Source organism: Opisthorchis viverrini (assembly GCF_000715545.1).
Source record: "Opisthorchis viverrini unplaced genomic scaffold scaffold3165, whole genome shotgun sequence".
Lineage (NCBI taxonomy): Eukaryota > Metazoa > Platyhelminthes > Trematoda > Opisthorchiida > Opisthorchiidae > Opisthorchis > Opisthorchis viverrini.
Window position 1 is genome coordinate 3,145 of NW_008752452.1, and position 27,561 is coordinate 30,705.

General features: G+C 44.4%; 1 protein-coding gene across 1 annotated transcript in view; it reads left to right on the plus strand.

Moving 5' to 3' along the window:
* Window positions 1-8,445: 8,445 nt before the first annotated feature.
* The window catches only part of T265_12074 (hypothetical protein), a gene marked incomplete at both ends in the record, with an annotated part of 30,743 nt that continues 11,627 nt past the window's right edge, over window positions 8,446-27,561 (plus strand). The window contains 2 exons of the mRNA XM_009179016.1: window positions 8,446-8,501; window positions 14,643-14,750. Coding sequence (XP_009177280.1) covers window positions 8,446-8,501; window positions 14,643-14,750 — 164 coding nt within the window. The remainder of the gene's footprint in view (window positions 8,502-14,642; window positions 14,751-27,561) is intronic.

A 27,561-nucleotide genomic window follows, 5' to 3' on the forward strand; every position in this document is an offset into this window, starting at 1 on the left:
CACAACAAAAATGCAAGTGTCACGACTGACTAACCAGCACCGTATTGACGTGTGACCTATAGAAGAATAGATACACCCTGGGCAGCACAAGGTGTGGACTTTTTTCGTTCCGACTAGAGGGTTTACTTCATTATTTCGGTCACAAAATATATCTCAGCAAAATCATGTTTCTATTCTCGCTTGAGGTTTTCAGGCAATCCTAATTGGAAGGAATCAAGGTCATAGAATACATTTATCCTCTAATGGGAAATCTGATCCAAATTATCGGCAACCGACAAACCGAAATTCATGACCGCGTTTCCATGGCACACATTTCGCCTCAATCCCAAGTCTCGAAACAAATTTAAATAGAACCAATTTCCGGTTTCGTAACTTTTTTAACCACTCAAAAGAGCGAATGACGAGGAATTCATGAATGTTATAGTTGTTCGTTTTTTTTTCGGACACCGGATATTCTTTCAGCTTAGCTTTCCAATTTGGACTACACCCCCATTTGGCAATTTGTGTTTTATGATGCTTCGAAGGCGACGCGTCCGGAAACAGAATCGCGACTCGTTCCTCTACACACGGATGGTAGTACCTCGTTTTCTCTATCAATCCAATTCGCTCTGAGTTGCCATATGATTAAGTTCGCTCATAGACAATGTTTCCATATTAGTTTGTATTTCTCTGAATGCTATGAGCACCAGTACGATGTCTTCCATTCCGCCCTAAAACCAAAACTCTTTTCGGAGGAATAATTGAACACGTTCTTGAACACCGCTCTGAAGATAATCCAAGAAACATGATCTAGATATTACCGCTTGAAAGGAGCTGGATAGGGAGACGAGTGCTTACAATAAAGTATCTGCTAGGACAACCAGCTCCAAACGCAACGGGACTACATAACCACGAATGGAATAAACTTTTCTTGCTTGAGACAGATTTCGTTGGTTTTTCTCCATCCGCCCTTGACATTCTTAGTAGCGATTTTGACCGCTTTTACGTGATTGCAATCAACACAGCACTTTCGCTTACGTTTTCTGGTTAAGTCACGCATAAGCAGCAGGTGATCAAGCGGCTATCCAGCCCGGGGATCACGGTAATAGGAAGGCACTAAGCGACTATGGTCGACAACACTATCAGTTTGAAGGGATCTACCAAAGGGTTTTGTTTGAAAGAATAACAGAACTACCTCCTCACAGTCATAAGTGCGCACAAACGAAACCATGCGAAAGATCTCCAACTCAGTCCGATTGTGTAAGGAATATGCACAATATTGAACACTAGCTCAGCCCAACTTCTAGGCACCCGTCAGGAAGCGCCCAGATGTGAAAAAGCACACGTGCCTAGAGTGGCGCATCCCCAAGGTCGCCATCCGTACGACAGGTTTCGGATAGCAGTTGCGTTCGCGGAGCGCACCAAATAGGGTTCAGCAACATAGGACCAGCGGGGTTGGTCTGAAATTGTTCACGATCCGAACAACGCCATTGGCTGTACAGAACGAACAAGTCATCCTGTATACGGCTTTGTGGCCGGCAACACGCTTATTCTCGAAGGAGCTGGAGGAAGAAAGAAGGAGAGCTCGAGAAAATTCGACCGCCGTTCAGGAAAGGACTAGGCAAAGAACAACTGCACAGGGTTAGTACTTTGTCGTTATCGACAGCCGGAGGAACGTCTATACAATTCAAGATGGTAAGGGATCGAAAAAGTTAAATGGGACGCGACTGCGTAAGTGGCATGATTCGTCCGAAGAGCGGCCGACTAGATATGCTGCCGAAGCCGACCTGACGGAATCAAATGAAAACCGATGGTAGGTGAACGACCTTTAAAGTGTGAATGCGTGTGACGGTGAAAATACTGATGTGGATGTATGGGACTAGCATGGTTTCTTCTTGTAACTTCGCACTGCGTCTTTTGAAAAGGGAGATCTGTTGCGGAATATGAGGATTCGCGTTGTAGAATTTGCTTGGATTTGAGCAACAGTCAACAAATAACCGGAAAAGTTCAGGAAGACGCATTCAATAGAGGATGGATGTTCATTCAATTGGGAAATGCTTCGGACCGATTGGGAAGTTATCGATTCAGGGGGGTTTGGTAAACAATCCATCGATTCTTTACCAAACCCTTCCGAAAATATGGATGTTCAGTTTTTGTCAATAAGTGCAAATGACAGGTTTGGTTCCTCGTCCAACAGTCCGCATTTTCCAATAAATAACTTCACGCCCTAGGCAAATCCGGTGCCATTTACTTCTCGTATTTTATTGATGCGTTGGCGTCAAAACTGTGAGACACGAATGTTGGGCTTTTTTTCTGATCCTGATGTGATTCAAGCTGCCTTCCCTGGTGGACGCCAACCTGAATCGATCAATTAAAAATTCTTACAATAGGTTCACGCTTATGGGGAACCTGAGTAGCGTATGCCTCGCGGACCTCATGTAATTGGGTAACGCTTTCAGGCCCATCAGCGTCTGGACTACTTCAAACTGAAACAGGATATAGCGTCATTCTATCAGTTCATGATGGGTATCGTCAAAGACATAACGTATGTCTTTGATTTATTCTAGGAGTCAGGTGAGCGACATTGGACTACGCGAAAACCGTATTTTCAAATGTGTTATATTCACTGCGGAGTGTGTTTATCTGAGTGAATTTAGTCCCTCCCGCGTCCGAAGATTATGCGCGTATGCCGGTGTTGGAATGCCTACACGCGATGTGCTAGAATAGTTGCAGTTACAATGGTGGCTATTTGTTCCCCTGTTTCAGCCTTGGTCGGTAGTTCTTACCTAAAACATCTACCATCAATTCATTTTGTCCGGGGATGTTCAGGATCATGTAGAATTTATGGGCCCACCCTCCCAACGCCTCTAACTGCTCCAGAACGTGAACTCTCCATCGGCCTTTGAGAAATGCATGTGTTGGGTTTCTTTTTCACTCAAACTGGAACCATACGCACTGGGAAGGTTGTTTACTTTACACTTCTTGGTTGAGGGACTCTCTCCCATTGCATTCGTAACTTAAGAGATGGCGACATGTTTGATAATTTCTAGAACCGCCTGGTCCTCGATGGTTTGTTTGGTGGCGGAGGCCATTTGAATTCATCACAAATTGCTGCAGCGTAGATAAAAATCGATTGCAAATCTGACTCCCATTTTCTGGCCCGGACTCGGACGCCCGGAAGACTTTGAAAAACACAAGCAGTTTGACACGCTGGACTTTGTGGTTATGAAAAATGACAGTTTGGCATTTGGAATGATTTACGTACGTCATGCGGGTCGATGAAATTGGGCAATTTTCTACGACAGTCACTTGAGCAAAAACGGGGCTCAGAATAGCGTAGAATTCCTTATTGTGTGGGTTGACCAAACAGGTATAGGTTGTAAATTCGACTGAATTAATAACAGTGGGCGGCAGGACATCCTGCGATGGAACAGTTGTACGCCAAGGTGGCCTTTTCGGTGTCTACATGCATCTGTGTGATATGTTAGCAACGAGGATATCAAATTGTGTGTAAGTGGAGTTCTGCGCTATGTGGTAACACACGAACTTCAAGAGCATAACAGCTGTACCATTCTTTCCTATCATACTTCATCAAACGAAGTATTGCTCACAGAGTGCGTGTCATGGGCCATCTAAATCGATTCACGTGATGAATATTTCTTTATATTTCTATACTGAATGCACTACTGGGTTGATGGAAGCCCATCGGGATTCAGACATATTGGCAAATTAGGGGAGAATTGCGGGATATCCGTCTATATTTATGCGAAAACTCTCCAAGGTCTTAGGAGGTTAATAAACTTCCATCACTGTTGCGTCATCATCACAACACAAATTGCCTAGCTGACAGAAAATCCGGTGTCCAAAATCTGGACAAATACCACTTTCGCCAATAGTACGGAATTCGTTCGGTTGACTAATTGAAGAAGCTAGCAAACCGGAAACAAGCATTTTTTAATTTTTTTTTCAAAAGTTGTGACTGGGCCAACATATGTGTACGCGGTCATATATCGTTCATCATTTCCGGTTTGTAGGTTGTCGAGAATTTAGACGCGACTACCGATTGTAATCTTGGGCCCTTCTCAATGTGACTGTCCGAGAACCTCAAGCGAGAATAAAAACATGAGTTGGTTTAGCTTCCTTTTGCGACCGGAAGCAAAATGAAACCATTCCAGACAGGACGAAACAAGTTCTACACATTTTAATACTCGGTGTGTATATAATCTCCTATAGTTCACCTTTTATTAATTCGGTGTTGGCTTGTCACTCGTAACATTTTAATCGTTGTTGTGGTTGGATGTTACATGTGCCTTAAGCGCATCCTGTCGAGCGCACGTTTTTCCACATTTGTCGCAAATGTATGGAACTTGCGTTTCGTGCTCCGTTCTCATATGGCGATCCAAATTCCATTTTTGGGAGAATACCTCCACACATTCCTGGCACCGTTGGATTTTTTCCTTCCGGTGAACGCACCGCTGATGTTGAAGCAGAATGTCCCAACTTGCGAGGCACTTTCCGCATTCGGAACATGGATTTCCACTTTCCTGTGATTCTTGGACCCGTTTGCTGGATGGTCTGCCTCGCCTGTGAAATTCAGAATTTCCGTACCTCCTCTTATGATCATTTAGATTTCGCTTACTTTTGAAAGATGTTCCACACACATTGCATTAGAAGTCGGAAGTTTCTGTGTGCGTTGTTATTTGGTTCCTCGGACAACAAGGAGAGTGGTTCGCTGCTAATTACACGCTTGTAAGTGTCTTTCTGGTCCTCTCGTTTGTTCCCATCTTCCGTCCCATCTTCTGACGACACTTCGTTGTCGAATGCTGGTAAAAATTGAAACAGGTGAAGAAATCGATGCCCGTTTATATGAGTTGTCATGAATGCAAGAGTGCAAACAGCTTTGGAAAGAGAGATGGGAACGTTTAATCGAGCCACTGTGTTGTAAGTGCACTTTATCTTCGTTGACATCTATATCAACCCTGTTGGTAACTTTGAAGAGCGCAATATCACAATTTGCGCAGTGGTGCATTCTAGCAACCTCTGATTACTACTGAGCGCCAAACCGTTCGATGGCGATTAACCATTCCATGGTCTATGCTGCTCATATAGATACAACACGCATTTCCACTCGTTTTTTACGTACGAAATTAGTTGGCCTAGGCTACATTTCCGCTGGCAACAAGGTTCCCCGGTTTCGAGCCGGAACGAATATGTAATTCGAGAAAAACCCCGTGGCGGGGTATTTACACTTTGTTCGTAGCATATTGCAGTCTGTCAGCATGACTTTCGTTATGTGTGTAAACGTAAGAAATTTGTATGGCAAAGGCCGGAGTTCAGCAAGTTACCGAACCGAATAAGTTTGTTGCAGCCCCTCTGTTCACTGAACTTCCTTGTGAATTTCGGTACCACGTTACCTTTGCACCAGAATGAGGATTATTTTGGAGAGAAGCCATGTTTCATTGTTTTTTCGCTTCAGCCAACTTATCAATTTGGTGGCCTCTATTCCTACCTGGAATTACCCAAGTCAATGCACGTACAAGGCGTTGAATCTCTAACGCTGTTAGGGAAAAATAATTAGACCATGACAGCGTCGCACACAAAACATGCCAACACACGACGTGAAACTTAAAACTTGATTCTATGACAAAATTTAAAACCCTCCTCATGTTGACGTTGTACGACGTCTCATCAGGCACCAACGAGATAGTTAGGCAAAATTGAGCAAACCAACACAGCAACGGTGTGGAACTGAGCCCTCGAAATCAGGCATTCAAGTCAGTTTCAGGTAGCATGACTACTTGTAGGTAGAGTTCACTGGTATTCGTACAGTTGCGAATGTGGGTTGACTGGCAACAAGTCAAAACTCATTCAACGAAACCCAGAATCTGATTTAGGGATCAGGATTAAACTAATTATCTCCGGGATCGCTTCGAGCAGATTGTCGAATTGCAAGATCCCGTGGGTTCTGAGGGGGAAGACTTATACGGCACAATCATTTGGTAGAAAAATATATCCAACAATGATTTGATATATCTTCGGAAGCACAATAATAATGACTCACCCAATGTGGCGTAATCAGGCTGCCCAGCCCGTAGACTGGAAGAGTCAAAAAATATCATTTCAAAAATATGGACAATGTTGAAGCTTTTGGTCGAATGTGTGATACTGCAACTCAGTGCGAATTGCACTGTGAATCGATTAAAGTTCATCTAGATTTGTTTCTCTACAACAAGCTCGTAAATTTGGGAGTCGAGATGAAATAGACCGTCAACATTGAGGTCCCAATTACATATAATTCACGAAGGAATAAAGTGAGCCTATGGTGTGCTGCGTGAAGAACATTACTTATTTTGTCGTGAAGACCCTCAAACAAATAAAAAAGAGCAGAACTCACAATCATTCTTGACCGCCGCAATATTTGCTGTATACAAAAGGGTCAAAACTAGTTCGACGGTGCTCATCTTTCCGTAGGTCCATTGAGACCAGCCACTGCTACCATTTTATAGCTATGGTTGCGATGGTTATGTCGTATTGGGGCGTGTGATGTGAGTTTTTGATCACGATTTCTCACATCTTGCGATCCGTGGGAAGAATGAAGAACACTGTGTGTTGGTTGTTGTATAAAGGGAGCTCCCATTCAATTAACTGGAAGGTGGAATAATTAGAAAGATGACATTATGCCGTGGACACCGAAGACAGTTTATTCTAAAAGGCGCTCCTCCAGGGGCAAATGAAGTACGGTTTGGAAAGGATGTTTCTTCGATGCCCGCATCGCTCCTCACAGAAATCTCATTAGGACGATAGGATGGAGCGGGAATCGACTGCCCAATTGTCTTTTGGTTCATCGATTACAATTGCGAATTCACATAAGCACCGTGCACTTTCTGATAATTTCTAAAAATGCGACAGTACACTGAGAAAATGCGGAGCCCGAATTGACTAGCTTATCTCAAATTGCCCGCGGACATTGTTGGGTGGATGACACTCAGTAACTGGAGTGAGAACGAGTGCGTTGAGCAATGATGCAATTTATGTGGAACTGACATAAATACTCGGCTTAGATCAAGAGAAGGCCTGAACTCGGACGCCCGAAAGAGTTTGAAATACGCCAGCAGTTCGACAGGCTGGGTGTTTTCGTTATGAAAAATGACGGTTAATATGTGGGATTGATTTAGGTACGTGATACAGGTGGACGAACGTGAACAGTTCTCCACGACAGTCACTTGAGCAAAATCCGAGCTCAGAATAACGTAGGCTTCCCTATTATATGGGTCGATCAAGCATATATTGGTTATACCTTGTGGTTCTCTTGTTCCTCTCGACTGAGTACATAGGGCATTCTAGGATATACCAGTGGGAAACAAGTGTGGCTTGCTCGGCAGATGCATCCATCCAACGTTGGAAACACACGGGACTCGGAGACCCGTATTGGTCAAAAAGCAGGAATTTAAAAGCCGAACTCAATGGTTCAAGGAATCACAGCTTACAAACGACGGATTCTTGAGTAGTATCTCCGTTCACTGTTACTCACACGTCGTCCGAAATGTGTTGATTCTAGATTGCGTATTTTGATCTGTTCATTCTAGTGTAGACATCGGATGTTTGGGCTCAGAATAACGCAGAATTCCTTATTATGTGGGTTGAGCAAACAGATAGAGTTCATACATTCGGGTCCGTTTGTTTGTCTCGCCTGCATGAATAACAGTGGGGGGCAGGAGACCCTGGGATGGAACAGTTGTACACCAAGGTGGCTTTTCGGCATCTACATGTATCGGTGTGATAATTGTGTGTAAGTGGAGTTCTGCGCTATGGGTAACACACAAACTTCAAGAGCATAACAGCTGCACCATTCCTCTCTCTCATACTTCATCAGATGAAGTATTCCTCACAGAGTGCGTCTCATGGGTCATCCAGAACGATTCGCCTGATGCATATTTGTTTACGCAACGCACTATTGTGTTGATAAGAGCCTATCAGGCTGAAGAAATTTTGACAAGTTAGGAGAGAATTGCAGGATATCTGTCTACGTTCATGCGAAAACTTTCCACGGTCTTAAGATGTTCCTAAGCTTTCATGAAACACGGCTGTATAATCGGGGCACAGTCCAACTCCTGGCGTTTCAGCACTACATCTCAGAGCACAGAATGCAGCAACGCGAGTGTTGTGGACTTGTGGTTGAAAGATTGCATTTCACCGGTTCGTTCGTCCGAAGGCTGGATGTTGGTATCAGGCCAGTGATGGCCTCAACTTAGAATGTGCAAAAAGGGGCGATGAGAAGTCTTTTCGAACTCGGCAGAGAGAGCATCGGGAAAGTTAATGGGAAACAGACTACTTGGGTATGAGGTACACATCACCTATCACCCGCTCCGATTTTACGATACGGTTGTTGGTTACTGACCTTCTGCGGTTTGCCGAAGAGGAAATCTATAAGCTTTGGATGCTTTGACGAAAGTGCTGCGCGATGAAATGGTAGGACCTCGTGGGCCTGATGCCATCCGCATTCTGTTGAAGAACGAGTTAAGGTGTGCCTAGCGTGACTGTTGAGTTTGAATTGGGTAATAGCCATTTCCGGTGAATTTCATTGCTGACTACGCAATTCATATTTATGAGTGCACAGTTTATCTTGGATTCCATTGAGTTGCAGCATATTTGAGTTTGACCACAGATTGACTCGACGCAGCTCTCCATGTGGATACATAAAGCATAATTCACCAATCCCCGTTATCATGATTTGAAACCCCGTGAAATGGCCATTCGTTTGAAGGCTTGTTTGTTTCATGAATATTGAAAATATATTCTCAGTCACACCATCTTTGTTTGGAATAATAGGCGAACTATCCGCTGTCCCAAGTCAGCACCAGTTTGCGACTGAGTCCTCCAAGGCGGACCTTTGAGTCACATTCATGTGTGATGGCTGCTTGCACGTTGAGTTTTCCAGTATCAGTACAGGTGCGAATGTAGACGACCTGGCAACAACTCAAGACTCATTCAAGGAAACCCAGTATGTGATGTAAGGATCAAGATAAATTTGCTTTGTTTAGGGCTACTTTTGAGCAGTTTGTTAGACTGCAGAAACTCGGGGCTTCTGAGGAGGTGTTGGGCGTATTTGGCTGAATCATTTGGTGGAAAAGATATATTTAAACTTCAAGTGAAAAGTGGATTTCATAACAATGATTCACACTACGAGGCGTAATTTGAAAACTGGTTGCTCAGCTCGTAAACTGGAAGTGGCAAAGAAGTCATCTGGCATTTATGCACGATCTTCAAGCTTCTCGGCGAATGTGTGACACTGCAACCAAGTACGAACTAAAACTTGACTTGACTGCAGTTCATTCAGCTCCTGGTGTTGTGGTTGGAGTTGGAATAGATTATCTGATTTGATGTCCGAACTACATAGGATTTACCAGCGAATTCATGGTGCGTATCGTGTGAGAATAAAGCTACGTGTTATGAAGTTAAGTCTCTTAAACAAATTTAAAAAGGGCGCAACTCTTGGCCACCACGAAATTCAATGTATACAACAGAGTCCAAAGTAGTTGAACAGTGTTCATTTTCCCGTTGGTCCATGGAGATCTCGCCACTGGTCTCCTTTTTATCGGTATATTTCTCATGGTCATGTCCTATTGGGGTGTGATCTGATCACGGATTTTCATTAAAGGGGTCTGGAGTGCGATGAAGTACATGGTGTGTCTGTTTCTGTCTAATGGGGTCCTTTCCCAATTAAGTGGTAGGCGAAATAATTAGGAAGATTTCGTGATAACCTGGAAAACAAATACAGATTTTGAGAAAAGGGCATGGTCCTCAACGGGTTTCAGCAGGTTTCCTTCAACGGATCCGCAAACCGAGGGTTTCAGCGAGGGGAGCAAACATCCAAAAATAAATGAGTGCACTTTAAGATACTTTGTTTATATGATCCCACGCACGCGAACTTCGTATTCAGAATGCAGAAACCGGGGGTGTGCAAATCGAAATAATGGCGCAGCTATATTGGGGGAGGGTTTTGGGTTCATTCTGAAGTATGAAGTAGGTAACCCAACTTGAGTTAGTCGCAGCTGATTAATTTAGCGGGCTGCAACTGAAATCCTCTTTGTGACAGGTGGAACTGGAGGGTTACAGAAGCACCGGTCCGTATAAGAAACCCGTCAGTGACGCACAGCAGAACACCGAAGGTCCGAATGAACTGGTGGATAACTCAACGAAGGCAGGACTAATTCGAATCCATTTACAAAGGCCGAAATTATGATCATTTATTTGCAATCAGCTTGGTTTTGATGAGTGAATCACCGAAATACACTCCGAAATCAATTTTTCGAAATTCTGCTTTGCGCTCATTCCATCTCGTAAGAAAGGGGCGCAGACGTTTCTTTCCCGATGCACGTGATTAGCGACCTCAGAACTCGAAAGAGATATATTGCTAAGTCGATCCCCGAAGTAGGTAGTTTAACGTTGACATTCGAATTCGTTAGAAACGTATTATATCCTTCATCGGCAGCATATGGATGGCATCAGGCCCACGAGGTCCTGCCATTTCACCGCGAGGAACTTTGGTCAAAATATCCAGGTTTTACAGATTTCATCTTCGGCAAACTGCAGGAGGTCCGTAACCAATGAACGTCATCTACTAGAATGGCCTACTTGTATCATCCACGAGCAACTGATGCTCGGTTCCAACTTCGCTCCGCAGATAACTGGCTACCGACCCGTTTATGCCTCTGAACCTATTCAGATGTCTGACTGAACTTGCCACAGCGTCAGGTTGGAGTATGCTTTCTGGCATACGTTGTGGTCTGGCTGATCTACCAGTCACTGAAATACAAGTATGTGCTAAAGTCTTCTTGCGTCGACACAGCTCCGAATCGCCAACAAGCCCGAAGACTCACACCACAGCTGTCCACTTTGAAAGCCATTCCATTTAGCCTGTATTTTCACAGCCGATTGCATACGGGCGTATAGAAATTTCGGGTGACATTATGCGTCCGTCACGAAACACAAACAACGCTGTTTCGCAAAACGTCGACAGTGTACATCTGCATCCATAGTTGCCGATGGCTGACGTTTCAACTCGTTCTTTTTCCGTTGAAATGAACCAGCTTCGCCCACAGTTACCCGTAACTCGCGGACACCTCCAACTATTTTGTAACACTTCACTGGTTCAACTCATCGTTCACAAAACTCATGAGCGTTTCACGCTTGTCAAACGGGTGAATGTGTATTCATTTATTGCTTCACCGCAGACAATACATGCGTTTCACCGTTCCAAGGATCGATGGTGTATTCACTTGTATCTCGTGGCGTTACTATTTTCACGAATACTCGTAATCACAACTCGCAAAATTTATCAACAGCAGGGCTGCTTGAAGGTTTTTACTTTAGCTAAGTAAAGTAACGGTGCCTTGAACACTAGATTCTATTGGATTTCTCCACAACTCGTGTTTACGCGGTTCAGGTCGGAGTTTTCCAAGACGTGGGCTTTTTTTTCTTGCGCTCTATTCCGTAATTTCGCACAAAATCGACTCTGGAATAAAAGCATACAAAAGTTATCGAAACGAGAAGCGCTTTTTCTTCGAAATCCACCTCACTGGGAATAAAATTTACAAACAGCCAAGCTCTCACTATGCCAGTAATCCAACACGGCCCAACTGTCCTTACGCACCAATAGCGGCATTACAGCTCGGTACACGTTCCTTTGGATTGACATGTCCCTCAGGTTTGTTCGAGTTGCTGTTGATTCTACTGTTTCATGCTGTGGCAACAAGCTGACAGGCGTTGAGTCCTTGTTCATCACCATTGCTCTTTGCGCTGCTGGAGCTTCTAGTGTCCAGCGATACCGCGGGAGACAGCGAACTAAGACTGTAGAACAGTTGGGTTTAAGGCCGAGGGATGTCACATCTTGCGTCATTCGGATAGAACAGTCGGCTGTTCAGTTCTGAACTTGTGTAGAGTCGACTGCTAACGCATGGTGGTATGGGCGTATGTTAGCACATGTCTGCACAATTAGGATATGCGACCGGGCTGGTCACAATCAGCCCACTGAACTGGTCATGACCCCTTAAGCTCAGTTGGTTCGTGTCATTTAGCCTCTTTCAGACAGGCTTCCAGATTTTCGTTAAAAGTGTCGAAGAGCGTACGAGTAGCGAAAGTGAATGAAATTGATTTTGAACGTACTGATCGGTCTTGAAGCGATCGAATTATTTTCCGCTTTTGCTGTGGATAAATGTGAAACCCAAATTCGGTAGATCTTGATTATATCGGTCTCCTGAGTAATGAGACTGTCCGATGGTAGCGAAAAGATCAAAAATCAGGAGAACTTATGTCACCTGAGAACCATTTTGTATCCAAAAATACAGCATGGTCCTCAGCTATTCTAACCTCACTGATACAATTCGCGTGTTCAACAAACTGACCGACCATTTCGATTTGATCAAGGTCGATTTGTCTCAGCCTTTTCAAGGACACTCGCTGTTTGAAACGTTCAGAGCACAAACTTGTGAGAGTTCACAAGAACACTGTTGCGCAAATTTCACTGATGGGTGTTACGGCACTGGCCAGGCTGAAATGTCGCATTGAAAACTAATCCCTCCCCCCGAGCAACACGTCTAAGTGTAACCAGAGCGAAAAATACTTGCCATTACTCATGCCGGGACAAACTAGTGGATAATACGTTAATCAATCATCAACCGTTTAACATATCATGCCTAGGAATAAAGCGTGGACGCATAGGTGTGTCTGGAAAACCTATTGGGATTTCCAGCCATCCACTAATTAGATTTTGGGCGACAAAGTTCGGCAGTTGGAGACATTCTGTATAGTGCTCATCGGTCAGATGTCCTCATATTTATTGCAAAAACCATTAGTTCGAAATTTTCCAAGCGGCGAATTTGGTGCGCCCTCTAACGACATTACGGGGCGGTTCGATTTTAATGAAGGCCCTCCGTACACCAATTTGAAAAGAACGGATTTCCAGACTAGCGCCACACGACCAAACAGTGAATTCCTTAGAACAGGCGAATTTTGCGCTTAGAAGAGGACATACTTTCGTCTCAAATTCAACGACAATCTTGGTAACCCGAAGCTTGAATCATGACACGATCAGATTCATATAATGCCAAGGACAGCTGAAAAGTCAAGTTTTGTCCAAATCGTCCCCAGAAGACATCACGTGAAGTTCGGGAGGTGACGATTTCGATATGAGCAATGTGTGCGGATTCAATTAAAATATCATTCAGAGGAAAAATGGATCCCTGGGACAGGCGAATGCCAGATATCGCCATGACAGCCACAGATCGAGCTGTCCTCATTTGCGCAGGCAAAAATTTCCATTTCCCACATGATAGGTCTTAGCGTTTCATAAATGAAAACGTATTTGTATATATTGGCAAATAAAAATGAATGAGCGCTGGTTCATAGAATGAATCGGATTTAAAGAGCCTTCCTTTGAAACTGGCCGATAACTATCCAGTTCAGCTCTGGTTTTTTGTGGCTCACCTATTGTGTCACTATGAACAAAATACCTATCCACAAAACCCCAAAACTGCAGCCAGTGTGTTTCAAGCGTGTGTCGCGCTATATGACTGGGAAGTCCTGAATGGCAGGACAGTCGATCGTCACAACCAGGACAGTTACTGGGTCGTCGTTCGATGAGTTGGCCACACCAATCGCATCGCTCAAGTGTGAACACGTTCGCCTGTTCAGAGGTGATAATTCAGATGCGCACAAGGTGCGTTGGTGGAGTAGTGGTTACACGCTCGCCGCACAGGTCAAATGCCCGGGGTTCAAAAATCCCGGCATGGTCATTGGATATGCACTGCTGATGAGTTCTAATCAGAGCGAAACTCGAGTCGGGTGTTTCCCTTTGGTGTGGACTCGCCGGAATAATTACGCCAAAACAGGAGGACGACCGTTCGAACGAGAGAGTAATGTGACTTTGAACAAACTACCTATCCCGCCAAACATCAAAGCTGCTTACCTATTGTGTTTACTAGTCATGCTGGTTTTTCTGGGAACCCAAACAACCTCCTTGCTGGGAAACCTGCCCTTCTAACAGAGACTATTTGTGACTGTTCCATGATTGAATAGGGTTTCATTGTGATGCGGGACCAAATATTAAACGGGCGAGTCAAAAGCAGTCAGTGGTATTATGCCGGAGGCAATCAAGGAAACCCTTTTCGTTCATCTCACACCACGTTGTAACATGGTCCTTTTTACAGTGATCGATGGAGAATGCACCAGATTGCGATGCCAGTATTTGATTGAAACTAGTGGTCCTCATCGCTCGGCAGTCATGAGGAGATGCAATCGCTCAGAAATCCAGACCAGATATTTCTCCTTAAGATTTCAGACTGGAGAGAAATCCGTCTTTGTAATGCTTAAGAGGTGGGTCGGTGGACCGGTGATTCAAGATGATTGATGTGTGATGGCGAGATACGAGGAAGGGCTAGTAAACGACCGCACTGCCGCCCTCCCCAGATGAATTGGCGTAAGCAACTCAAGACCCACAAACATGAGGTATATTTTAGTTTTATCACAGGTTTTAGGCGAAAGTAATTGAATGATCGAGTACTTCACAGGAAGCGAACCGGCTACCTGTAAGTAAGCGATATATCAATGTGTCAAGAAAGTGGGCAAAAGCTGTGCAGTGACACATGCACTATTTTTTTTTGCAGGCTAACACAAATGTATGAATACTTCGAATCGACTCCCCGTGGAAAGATCTTACTACCGAACTACTGTCCGGGCATGCCCAGACAGAAGAAAAAGCACATGTGCAGAGAGTGAGGCATCCTCAAGGTCACCATCGGTTGGGGACTCTCCCTTAACACGGGCTTAGCAACACACGACCAGCGTAGTGGGCCTCAGACTGTTCACGACCGGAACACCACCATTGGCTGTACGGAGCGAACAAATGAACGACACTATTTGGCCATTTAGTCCTCCTATTTATTTACGCAGACGCTCTTTACGTTTCGTCCTGACAACACAGCCGAGTTCTCCGTCTTCTCCCTATCGCGTGGTCTGGCAGGCTCAGAGAAAGCGTAACCAATAGACGGCCACCGCACGAAACAACACTGGCAGATGAGTGTTCACAATGGCAATTTCATTCGAACTGATGCAGCCCCTCCTCAGACAGCAGCAGCAACAGTTTGAGCTGACGCGGTTAAAGCTCATCGAGACACTTACTGGAAAATTGTCACTACAGTAGCCGACTATTCAGACCATTAAGCCGTCCACTTCAGTGATCGACAAAATGCTCAACGCCCGTCCTGAATTACAGTTCGATCCGATCTCACGCATTACTTTTGATTCTTGGTTCAACAAGCGTTAATACGTTTTCGTAGTGGATCTGGGAGGCGGAGAAGATTCTTGGAGAGCAAGATAGATAGACAGGCCACTGAATGCTATCTATATTCAAAAGGCTTCCTGACTCGTTTCGGAAGAAGAACTGAGGAGGTCGCAGCCCGTGAACTAAGTCTTTGTCGTGCCACCCTCAAGCAAATGGCCACGCGGAGAGATTTGTGGATACTTTTCAAAGAGCACTGTTTAAATCTCGAGTCCACAAGTAGATAAACGAGGGAAACGTCCTCACAGTAGTACAGACCGAGGCTGTTTGGCCGTGTAGATAGACCAATCGCTGAGGTCACCGTCAGACGACGGATGGTGTAATGTGTTGCTCGGACGAGAGAATTTTTGGCTGATTCAATCGAATATTGACTTCCTGTTTCATTCTTCCACCAAAGGTCGGAACCTATTATCAGTTAGCACAAAGGAGACTAGTTTCTCGACTGAGTGTTCCCCATTTCTCTCGGTCAAACCCTTTCCTTGCCTGAACAAATTGATCTCCGCCTACCTCATGTATTCCATACCAAATTGCAATCGCTCACTAACATTTGAACCTTGACATGTGCAACCAGTTTCGACGAAACATTTTTTTCGAAAACGATATCTACTCATTCGGTGCCAAGTAGTTATCACAGTTTCGACGAACCATTCATGCGCTATTTCGGACCATTCGCGCTACCACGAGCTGTGCGCCCAAGTTTGTCCCTAATCAAATAGATTCGACGTTCTCGATACGCAACCTTGGGACTTGTGCCATTTCAGTCACCAACAAAACGGAATTCCCTCCAAGGTTAATACTGGGTTTCATTGATAAATTTCAGGACCTCGCACGTCTTGGCTCGTGATTTCGCTCGCTACCTCATTGTACACCGCGGGTTCCACCTTGTTCGCAAATCAAAACAGAAACAGAATATATCGGATCTCTTTCAGGTTGCAGTCTATGCGGACGGTAGCTCACAAGCATACACCGAAAAATGAAACAAACCAAATTCCTGTCTGGACGATGGAAAATTGGTGGGATTCAAACAGAAAGTAATACTGGGTATCATAGGTACGACACATTTTGTGGGTGTATACTAATTAGTCCGCCTGTTTCTCATCAGTAGGTCGTTTGTCGTCCGGCTGATCGGTGTGCTTACTTGCAACATGTCTCCTGAGAATATCTGATCGAGTGCAGGTTAGGCCGCATTTCCCACACATGTGCCGGTCTTGCGTTCCATGCACGGTTCTTTTATGACGATGCAAATCGGTTTCCGGCGGAAAGAGGCCCCACACTCCTCGCATTGTTGACGTGCTTCCTCACCATGTATCCTTTTCAGATGCTGAGACAGAACCCTCCAACGTGCAAAGCACTACCCGCATTCGACACATGGATTTCCCTGTAGTTCTGATTCTTGCACTCGTTTACTGTATCTTCTGGAAGGCTTTTCGTCTCCCAAAGGATGAAATCGTCTCATGTGTTGCCGCAACCAACGTTCATTCCGGAACGACGTTTTGCACAAACTACACTGAGTGTGGGCATGTTCAACGTGCACTTCATGGTGTCTCTTAACTGGTGACAGATGACGGAGGGATTTACCACTCACCAAACACTTATGAGGTCCCTCCGGATGTGTTTCTCTACTCGGGTTGTCCGGCTGATGAGCGCTGGAACAGTCATCATCCGATCTGTTTGCTGACGGCGTCTAGTATTCAACTGTTGTTTGAAGAACGGCGGTGAAGAAAGGAATGACGGTTTCACTACAGTTCTTTAAGTGGCTTTTATTGAGCTTCAAAGCAATTGGCAGATGGGCAAGGTTTCGTTCAATTTCACACGACATTTCCAACGCTCTAAATAGATTAGGAAATTCTAAACTGGCGCTTTGTCCTGTCGAAAAGCCGAGAATAACTGCGTCGCTGTGTAATCCTAATTCGGAATTATGAGCAGTGTACGTTTCACGCCTCTTCAGAGAGATGTAGACTCACGCGCCACTCATTAATCTATTACGATAAGCATTTGAGGTAGCTACCTCTCCACCGGCATCATCCGTGAATTAGTGTCGGCTTAAACACACTCGTGATTTAAAAATCATTCTTCCCCTTTATCTTCTTTGAAATCGTCAATAATTTGATTGTGTCATCCATCAAGTCAATTGAACAGGTCTATATACCAAACAGTGGACCAGAGCTCTTTCAATCTGGGGCGATGAACTTGGTTGAATCATTCTGATAGGCCGTTTGAATTTCAACTATGCATCTCCGAGATTGTAACTTGGCCGAACTTGGTCATCATTTGCTTCATTGGTGCTTGCAAAATGCCTGGATATTTCCCCCTGGAACCTAGGGACTCAATGCTGGTATCGACGTACCGGAAACAGTTAAAAACAACCTATGGAATACGTTCCAGTAGCTGAGCGACTCAAGCAACTATAGTGGGCATTACCATCACCAGCATTGAAATACTACTACAATCGTACATAGAATAACAGCGGTACCGGTGGGTACTACTGGCGAGACATGTAAGTATCGAGTGTTCTCGTAAATTTCGCTTTGCGTCTCCTGAAAAGTGAGATCCATTGCGGAAGTTGTGGAGTGGATTTGTAACAGCTGCTTGCATGTGAGTAACAGTCAATGAATATCCAGCGTAGTTCAGGATAACGCGCTCAAGAAGAACATAGTTATTTAGTTGTTGTAAACAAGATGTATACGACAGTTGCCCTTCCCCGTCTACTGGTCTATAACTGTTCAGTTGGTACTTATCTGATAAACAACTTCGCAGCCAAGGCCACCTTCCCTACGCCAGTAGTTGGAAGATCGGAAAAATTACTGTACTCATAATCGAAAATGGACTTAGGTCCTCTCATTATTTAAGTTCACGACAAGCTTTTTTCCAGGAGCAGTGCTATCGTATCTATAGCCAGTGCTCTTATGGGCTTGCTGCTGAGAGCGTCTTTCGTGGCCTTTGCCGACTGGCTAATATCTAACATTGTCTGACGTTAGAAACCAGAGTTCACCGTTGAGGTGAGCTTGAGACCACTGTGAGTTGAGGCGAGAACGTCCGGTACGGGAATCGTTTTTATCTGTCCTAGCATAGTTATCTGGAGGGGAGCGAATGATGGCGTTGCATAAAAGCTTGTTTAGACCACTGTGTATACAATGAGAAGCATGTAGGTGTTGATCCTCAGGTGTCCTCACGAGGAATATTCTAGAATACGAGATTCGTGCCTTTAAGTAAACACGTCAAACAGAGCTATATCCCATTGTGAGTGTCGTTCTTCACTGAATGCTTAATTTTCTAAAGGCCTGGCGTGAATTCACCAAACGAAGAAACTGATTCTTGGGTGAGTTTGACGTTGTCACACTTTTCAACGCAAGTGCAAATGATTCTTGGTCAATCGTGCATTCACCATTTAGAGTTCCTGAACCAAAGGTCGCTAATACGCCCTTGCTCATATACATCTGCTAAAATTTCACGAAAATCTGTGGTGGATCTGCTGACCTGTCGCTGAACGTTCACACCATCTAGTCATGAACATGCGTGTTGCCTTTAAAATGGTAGGAAGCTCAAAGTTCTAGCCCTGCCCAGATGTGAGCAAATGAACCGGCGTATGGAAAAACAATTGTAAAGCGAGATTCAAAAGACGTTTTCAGATAAAACGTGGATTGAGCTCGTGACCGCTTTTGAGTCCTGACCAAATGAACTATAAATAACACGAAGCTAAGCTAATTTGTTAACGTCGCTTACCAAAATGATATCAAGTAGTTCCAAGCATTTAGAGGAATTTTTGATCATAGGATGAAACTTGTGATTAGTATTAAGGATATCTGAATTGGGTATGGCCCCGGTATGATTCAGTTGACATTTGACGCTTGCGAGCTTGCCACTCCAATTGGCCCAGGATTGTTGAAGGCTAGTCGAACACTACCAGTGAGAAGTTGCAGGGTTCTCAAAGTTGGTCCCTTCAGCTAGCAAGATGAAGCAATCACGAAGTAAAGTGAATGGAACACACCGCTGCATTTGCCTGAATACCCTTTATGAGGACACACCACACAACTCAACGTATTTCGCTGTAAAACAGGCTGCTTCGTAGTGCATTGGGAGGACCGAATAATTTCCGATATCAAGAGTAAACTCACGATTATTTTCGGCAGTCACGTAACTAGCTATATACAACAGCGTCAGAGACAATCCGTTGATACTCATCGAAAGGGAATTCGACGTGTTTGATAATTCGATCAGCTCTTGTTGCGCGTTTTATAATTTTTTCTTATGGTGAAATGAAGGCATGTTATCTGAGTTCACCGATCAAGTTCATCGATGTCACGGTTTGTAGATGAATGAAGGCAAAATCGCCTTATTAACTAATCGGATTCGGGAGACAACTCCTTTTGTGGATTGCTTATTAAGGTTGAAAGCGAATCAGCTGGTCGGACAAATGGATTGGAGAAAACAAATCAGGCCCCGGACACCGAATGATTTTGTCATCAGAAGCCCAGTATCCAGCATTTTTTGCGGGCTGTGTATGATCTCATCTTAAGAGGAAATCTCGCTAGAATCGCACCATGAGGAAAGGTAACTAGAATTCACCACTGTATGTCTGTCGCCTTGGTCAACACGTGTGACAGTCAGGTGCTAAACCCTCTGAGAATTTCTGAGATTCTGATGCACCCGGAGAACGACGAAGGACACAACTGTTTCTGAATTCAGTCACGGATGGATGCCGCTGTTGAGCTCTAACCGGACTGAGACTTTCGGTTACGTGTGAAGTGACTGGATTACTAGCCTTAGAAAAAAGGGGAATACAATTATACTACATATATTTTATAATACCAGACACAACGAGGTTGATCTCATCAAGATGAAAATGCAACATTTGGGACACCAAACGACCGGCAAACTTGAGTGATGGGGATACACGCGGTCGATAATGACTAAATTTTCAGCATAGTCTTTGGGCGACAATCACGCTCAGACTAGGCTTGCATGGATGATCAAGTCGAACAACAAAGCTTTACCACTACAATAAAATGGATTCAACATTACAGTGATCTGTTCTTCAGGATTCGACACAACAGCGAAAGACAGGACTTTCTACTCATCACTGGTTACATTGACAATCATCTAACGATTTTAACGTGTGTCTGCCGACCCAACACCATACGAGAATGATAAAAGTTTATCCATTTTGTATTTATTTGTCTGATCAACCCGGAAGGAAGTCATCAAATGAGGTGTGTGGGGCTCAAAATTCACGCAAGTATGTTTGAATTTAAAGGAGGAAATGACTTCTTAGAAACAGCTAAAACTAACGCCAACTCTATTGATCTAAATGCAGCAAATTGGAAGCAGAATGCAGCAACTGAAGAAATCAAAACGTGGGTGTGAAAGCGCGTACGGCTGTAACAGCCATTTGGTGCCCAACTGCTATGACAACCGAAGGATGCACGAGGGTTGGTCTACTGCCGAGTTACCCAAGCCTAGATAGGGGAAAGTCGAGAAGCGGAGGTCGGGTTCGGACCACGGAATTTCCGGCCAGTAATTTCGCGCACTAACCACTAAACCATCTCTGAAGTCTGTGAGCAACCAGTTCCTCTCAATTCAGTCACGGACGACACAAAGAATGCTGTTCTCCGGAATACACTCTATAATACGAGATCGCAGGATTATCCAAGTATTTGTACTACGTGGGCAATGTGACAAGAGCGCGCCTGGTGTAATCCAAAAGAAGGTTTATAACTTGGTATACCTGGTCGATGTTGATCGCTTCTCTAGGACAGTCACTTGAGCGCTAAGCGAGCTCCAGATAACACATCGTCATTTTTAAGTTTGACTAAGACAGCCCTCAATTCCTGAACGAGAGTGCATTCTACTTAGGCTGTTCACCGGGACATTCTCAACCAAAACTATTCGTAAAGTGACCGTGTCACGTTTCCGCATGTCATCCCCAACTTGATATGGAAGAATGTGTTGCTTTGAATTACCCAGTCGTTACATTTATGCCGAGTGCATTTTCTCCAAAAGGCAACCAATCGATTTCCCCTCTCATGCTCGATCGACGGGTGTATGCACACCTGTCAGTACACAATGATGCATTAAAACAACTTGACTGCTAGTGAAAGGAATAAGGCCTTCGTTCCGGAATTATTTATCAGCAAATGCCTACTAACCGTTTACAGACCATTGGACGGGGAAGAAAATTCTCATCTGCATCCTATCTAAAAAAACTGGACATCCATCTTCTCCTGAATGCGTCTTCTTGAACTTTCCCGGATTCCCTTCCCGTTCGAACACAAAGGTTTTGACCAGAACAACCGGCCTAATTATTCGCTGCGAAAGACAGCAGCGAGGATCCTGCCTACTTTGCGACCATCGTCAGTGTCATCCTTCGTTGGAGTTCACGAGTCGCATCGCTCAGCAAATCCAACGGGATTTATCTGCGTTCCCACCACTACATTGAAATCACGTTTGTGGTATAAAACGTCAGTCAACCGGATCGTTTACCAGTGGAGTGGGTGCGGTATTAAAATGGATCCAGCCAACAGATGAGTTTCACTTTTACTTGGCCTCCACTAGTTCTAGGTTTTTTAGCTACACAGCAGGCCACTAACTATGCTTTCTGTCAGCTTCAATTTTTTAAAAAAAGAGATTTCCAGTTTTACTTAGCTTGCAGCCGCAGGATGTGAAGTAGAGCAGTCTCGTGTTGGGTATAAGGCATGCATCCTAGCGAGGCCAAACGGCATCGCGTGCTTCTTAAACTCGTGTGCTCGATTTCTATGAATATATCACTCAGACCATAGGAGCTAAATCGCACGTGTTAAATCACCCTACCGCTAGAGAAATAAAATATATACAACGATAATTTTTAATTCTTGGGGAATGACAAACCAAATTGGTCGGAGTATTTTTCTCGATCCCGTTGTGACACGGTTATCTTCAAGATCAATGACATCCTCTGGCTACCGGAGAACATCGTGGCGGCCTGTCAAACCAATGGCAACAATGACGAAGTTGGAGAGAACAGAGGACAAATAATGGCCTTGATGACAACGCGGGATTCATTGACCTCATCAACCTCCTTACTCTAGACCTGCATATGTTTGCCTAAGTCTACCCGCAGCATTATTTCGACTGTCAGAACTTCGTTACGGATATTTTGGCTACGCGGAAGCGGTCATCATTATCATCGAGATGAACACTATCCACGAATGGCCTAGTTACTGATACCTACGAAATTGCGGGGAGATGTCCGCACACCCACGCATCTCTCAACTATGCAAAGCCTGAGGATGATGCACCACGTTACGACCATATATGTGAACCACTGATGAACATCTGCTGAACGCGTTTAGTAGGGGCGAGTCCATCAAAAACCGGTCCGCAAAAATAATCGATTGGAATCACGAGACATCCTAGCCGTATAAATCAGACACTTTAATATCGCCTGAGAATAGGCTCGCTAAAAGCGAAATCCATAGCGTTCGCGGGAAATGAGACGATTAGAGTATCCGCAGTTAATTACACCAAATTGAAGTTGAATCAGTTGAAAAATGCATCTTGTGTGGTTGAAAAGACTGGCGATAACAAAACATCTCAAGGTGAAGTTATCGATGGATACCCATCCACTGGATACGCACTCACCACAGAGCTCAACTGGCTTTCTTATAAACTGAAGCCATTACGCATGGCCTCGTGGATCTGCTCACTTTGTGAACAGTTTCATATATTTGGTCCTGATGGTTCTGTGGTATGGAGACACGTCGTCGAAATTGAGCGATCGAATTGTCTGGTAGAACATCACAATGGTGTTAGGAGTGTACTGCCTGTGTGGTTTTGTTTCGCTAGACTACTATGGAAGTCCTGCAATTTAAATACTTCTGTGTCAGGGGATGCTCACCTTCTAGCAACCTAATTAAAAAGGGCGTCTGTAGTGTCAGTGCGACCCCGGTAATAATTCTGACAAAAACACGGATATGGTAGCGGCAACAATGAAAGTGAGAGTAACCGGTTATTCTTGATTCGATATTATTGTCATACGGTACTTTATAACTTGGGTCAATAATTATAAGTCTGATGTGGGCAGTATTTTTTCCCGCCACTGGAAAGACGACAGCAGAAAACCGAGTATCCAGCAGTGCATTGTGTTTGAAATCTGATTTGAAAAACGGAGTGCTTTCAGTTGGCAAGCCACATCAACTGCTGATAGCTGGGAAGACAAGGTGAATGACTGGATTTGATGAAAACTGTGTTTGCGGGTACCCGCTGAGAACTGTAACATCTTGCATTTTGCGCCCGATCAGTTTTGTAAACTTGCAAGCCACCGAATTTTGGCATATATCTGCAAGATGAACGTATGCATATGGTCTGGGACAGTCTGTCCACGTACATAGTCATGCATATTCAAAAGCAGAGGATTTGGGTCAATTTTCGTTATTTACTTCGATTCTGAAACGAAAATTGTACCTCCAAGACGTTCCGAAGAACGATACGAGCAATACCAAATAGCACACTTTCATTTGAATCGACGATTCTTCAGACTATCCTGGGAAACCATTGAGTCTCCTGTTTAAAACACGGGCTACCTTCATGCGAGCATGCACAGTCGGTCTAATGTTCCATTTTGTGTCACTCGTTGCCTAATGCCTAATGATTGATTTCAATAATGGTTGTCGGACAACAGTAATACCTCACTTGATGAAGAACGTAGGGCCGAGTGCAATCTAAAACTAATACTCATAAAGTTGCACCTTGGATTCACGCACACGCGGATTGTTACACACGACGCAGGCTTCTAGGATCGCCACCCGGTTGAATGTTCTTGTTGATCAGCCTCGTCCATTCACCGTAAAGGCAAACAAATAAAATGCTTGGGCAGATCAGCTCAAACTGATACTTTTGTAGACTAAAGTCACTTAATGCCTTCTTATACCGTGAACCCCGGTCTGGATAGCCGCTTGATGGCCTGGTGCGCTTGGCCAAACCAGAAAAAGTCAACGAAAGTGCTGTATTGATCACTGTCGCGTACAGGCTATCTAAATCGGTACTAAGAATACAACTGATCTGTCAAGGGCGAGTGAAAAACCACCAATGAAATCTGCTCATTGAACTCCCAGCAAGTCGAATAAATAGACAAAACGGGGTAAATCGAAGAGATTTTTACTAACGGTCGAGTATGCTCTCCCAGGTAGCAGATTTGCAATTTCAGATGAGCGGTTGAAATACTACGATCTGAGCCCAGTTGATCACGTTGCGTCGGTGTTCCCGTTCGCGCCGCTCTAAAGCCTCACAACAAAATTGTCAATGAAGGTGCGCTGCCATATCGGGAAACTAAGCTGACGGAAAACCCGGGGTCTGAGGCACAGGGCAACTAACACTTTCATCTAGACGATAGCATTCGGTTGATTGATTGGTCAGTTGATTGAAAAAGGTACCTGATCGGGAACAGGTTTTTCTTAATATTTGTTCCAAAAGTTGGGATTGAGAACACTAATTTGTTAGGAGAAAGCGGTCATACAACGGTCATCAGGTTCCGTTTGTAGGTTGCCGAGAGCGTGGACGCGGGTATCGACTGTGAGTAGATAAACGTATTTCATAATCTCAGATACTTGCCATTAGAATTGCCCGGAAATCTCAAGCAAGAACAGCAACATGAATTGGCTTAGGCTTTTGCTTTGCAACCAAAAGGAAAAAGGAACCATTCCAGTCAGGACGAAACAAATTCTACACATTGTGCTGCTGAGTGTGTTTTTATTCTTCTGTAGGTCACATCTGATCGGTGTTGCTTAGTCAGTCTTGAGATTCATATCTTTATTGTGGGCAGTTTTCAAGTGTTCCCTGAGCACATCCTGTCGAGAGTACGTTTTCCCACATTGCTCGCAAATATGTGGAACTCGCGTTTCGTGCTTCGTTCTCATATGGCGATCCAAATTCCATTTTTGGGAGAACAGCACCCCACATTCCTGGCACTGTAGTTGGTTTTCATTCCGGTGAACGCCCCGCTGGTACCGATACAGATTGTTCCAAGTTGTAAAGCATTTTCCGCATTCGGAACATGGGTTCCCTCTTTTCTGTGATTCTTGCACCCGTCTGCTGGATGTTCTGCCTCACCTGTGATATCCAAAAATAATAAACCTCTTCATATTTTGCTTTGGATATCGCTCACCCTTGAACGATATTTCGCACACACCGCAATAGAAATCAGCAGTTTCAGCGTGCACTGCATTCTGGTGCCTCGTAACCTCGGACATAAAAGGGAGCGGCTTGCTGCCCACTAAACCCTTGTGAGGTTCTTCCTGGTCTGCTCTACGGTTCGGATCTTCCGTCCTGTTTTTGGACAGCACTTCGTTTTCGATTGCTGCTCGAAATTGAAAGAGGTGAAAAAAAATCGATTTCTGTTTCACGCAACAGTGAGTATAACGTTGGAAGGGGCCCCAGCAATTTTCAGTTGAACCCTCATGTTGTAAGTGCACTTTATCTATTCTGGAAACTTACCAAGCAGTTCACACGTATTTCAACACTGTTGATAAATATGAGGAAAGGAAATGTCACCATTTGCCGTGTGGTGCGTGCAGGCAATCGCGTGGCATTTGAAGTGTGATAAATTTCAAATTTCGACATAAACGCGGAGTAACTGACACGGCGTTTCAGGGTGGTTTGATTTTACCTACTGGAGGAAATCCCCCCAAGTTATATCTGAATGCCCGCACGTAAAACAAGAGAGTGAAGATATTTGAAATTCCGCTTCTTAAAAAACGCTTATCCTTAGGTAAATGAATCGGAATAATTTGCTGAAAAGTTCCTTTCTCAAGCAGTCAAATTCATAATGCATGCTGGAATCACTATTGGCCCGTCATCCCTGACAAATTCTTTATCAGGTTACCGGTGTCACTCGGTGTTGAACTCCAATACCTGGACCGATCAAATGGCGCACCACACCACACACAGTTCAGGATGCCACAAATCAGAACAGCGCCAAATATCCTTGAAAACGAGCTATTCAGCGAACCAATAGATTTGGGAAAAACTGGAAAAGGTACAACCTGATTCGCAAAGGGTCCGATGTGTTGTTTCGCACTTCTAAATGCCCCCATATAAGACAGTGAAATTGAGGAATGGGTGGATGTAAATCGCAGTCACTTTATCAGGGTCATGAATACACCTAAGCATGCAGTAGTTATTGCGTCATGTAGAATCTGCGAATGGCAAAAGGTGAAGTGACATACTGACGACCATTCGTTTCAGCTTGCGGTGTAGAAGCACTGGGTCAAGTGGAACATAAGGCTGAAAAAAAATTCTACCTGATGAGCTGCAGGCAGTGGTAAATCGGTCTTGGGCCGTCCAAGAGTTTTCAGCAACCTTGCGAGTAGTCTGCTTTATGAGAAGTAGTGATCAATCCCCAACATGTGTTTTGGGGGGAGGAGACGTTTCTGTAGTATATATCACTGCGGCCATCCCTCCTTAATTGACAGGATCCATGCAAACACAATCTTTCATCCGTTGCATATTATTTTGAAGTCACTAAAATTGTGGCCCTGTGGAAACAGTGGGGTCGGATAGACCGGCTTTGTAAGTACAACCGGCACATTTGCATGACTGGAATTATGAGAACACTTTCTGCATTCTAACTTTCAGGCTTTATTTAAAGCAGAATACATAGTTCACGTGACCAGACCAAACGTTTGTATTACCTCAGCCTCGGAATATGCACGAGAGCAAGAGGACATAACTTGTGATGGCCATGTGAAGTACCGCATGGTGTTGTGGTGTAGTGCGATAAACCTGGACCACGGTACACATAGACCAATTATTCTTGGTTTGCAACAGTCGCCGTGAACGAACCAAGCTTATAAAGCTGTTGTGGTCCACTGTCTCCGTAATGTCTTCCTAGTACCGTGAACTCCGGTCTGAATAATCTTTTCATCACCTGGTGCCTGGTAGCCGGTTATCTGCGAGCATTAGCTGCTCGTGGATGATACCATCAGGCCATTCAAGTAGGTACCGGTTACGGACATTCCGCAGTTTACCGATGATGACATGAATAATTTGTGGACATTTTCACGGAAATTCCGCACAAAGAAAGGGTAGGATCACGCAAAACCACATACTTCCCGGATCGACTTGGCAACGTAGCTCGTTCATGCATCTGCATGCATTTGTCCATAGTGCAGATGTAGCTCACTTGAACTCTTGAATGCTTGAAGAAGGTTGTGTAGATCTCGCGTGCTTCAGTGTATTTTTCAGAAGTCCCTATACTTGCGAGAGGAATGAGA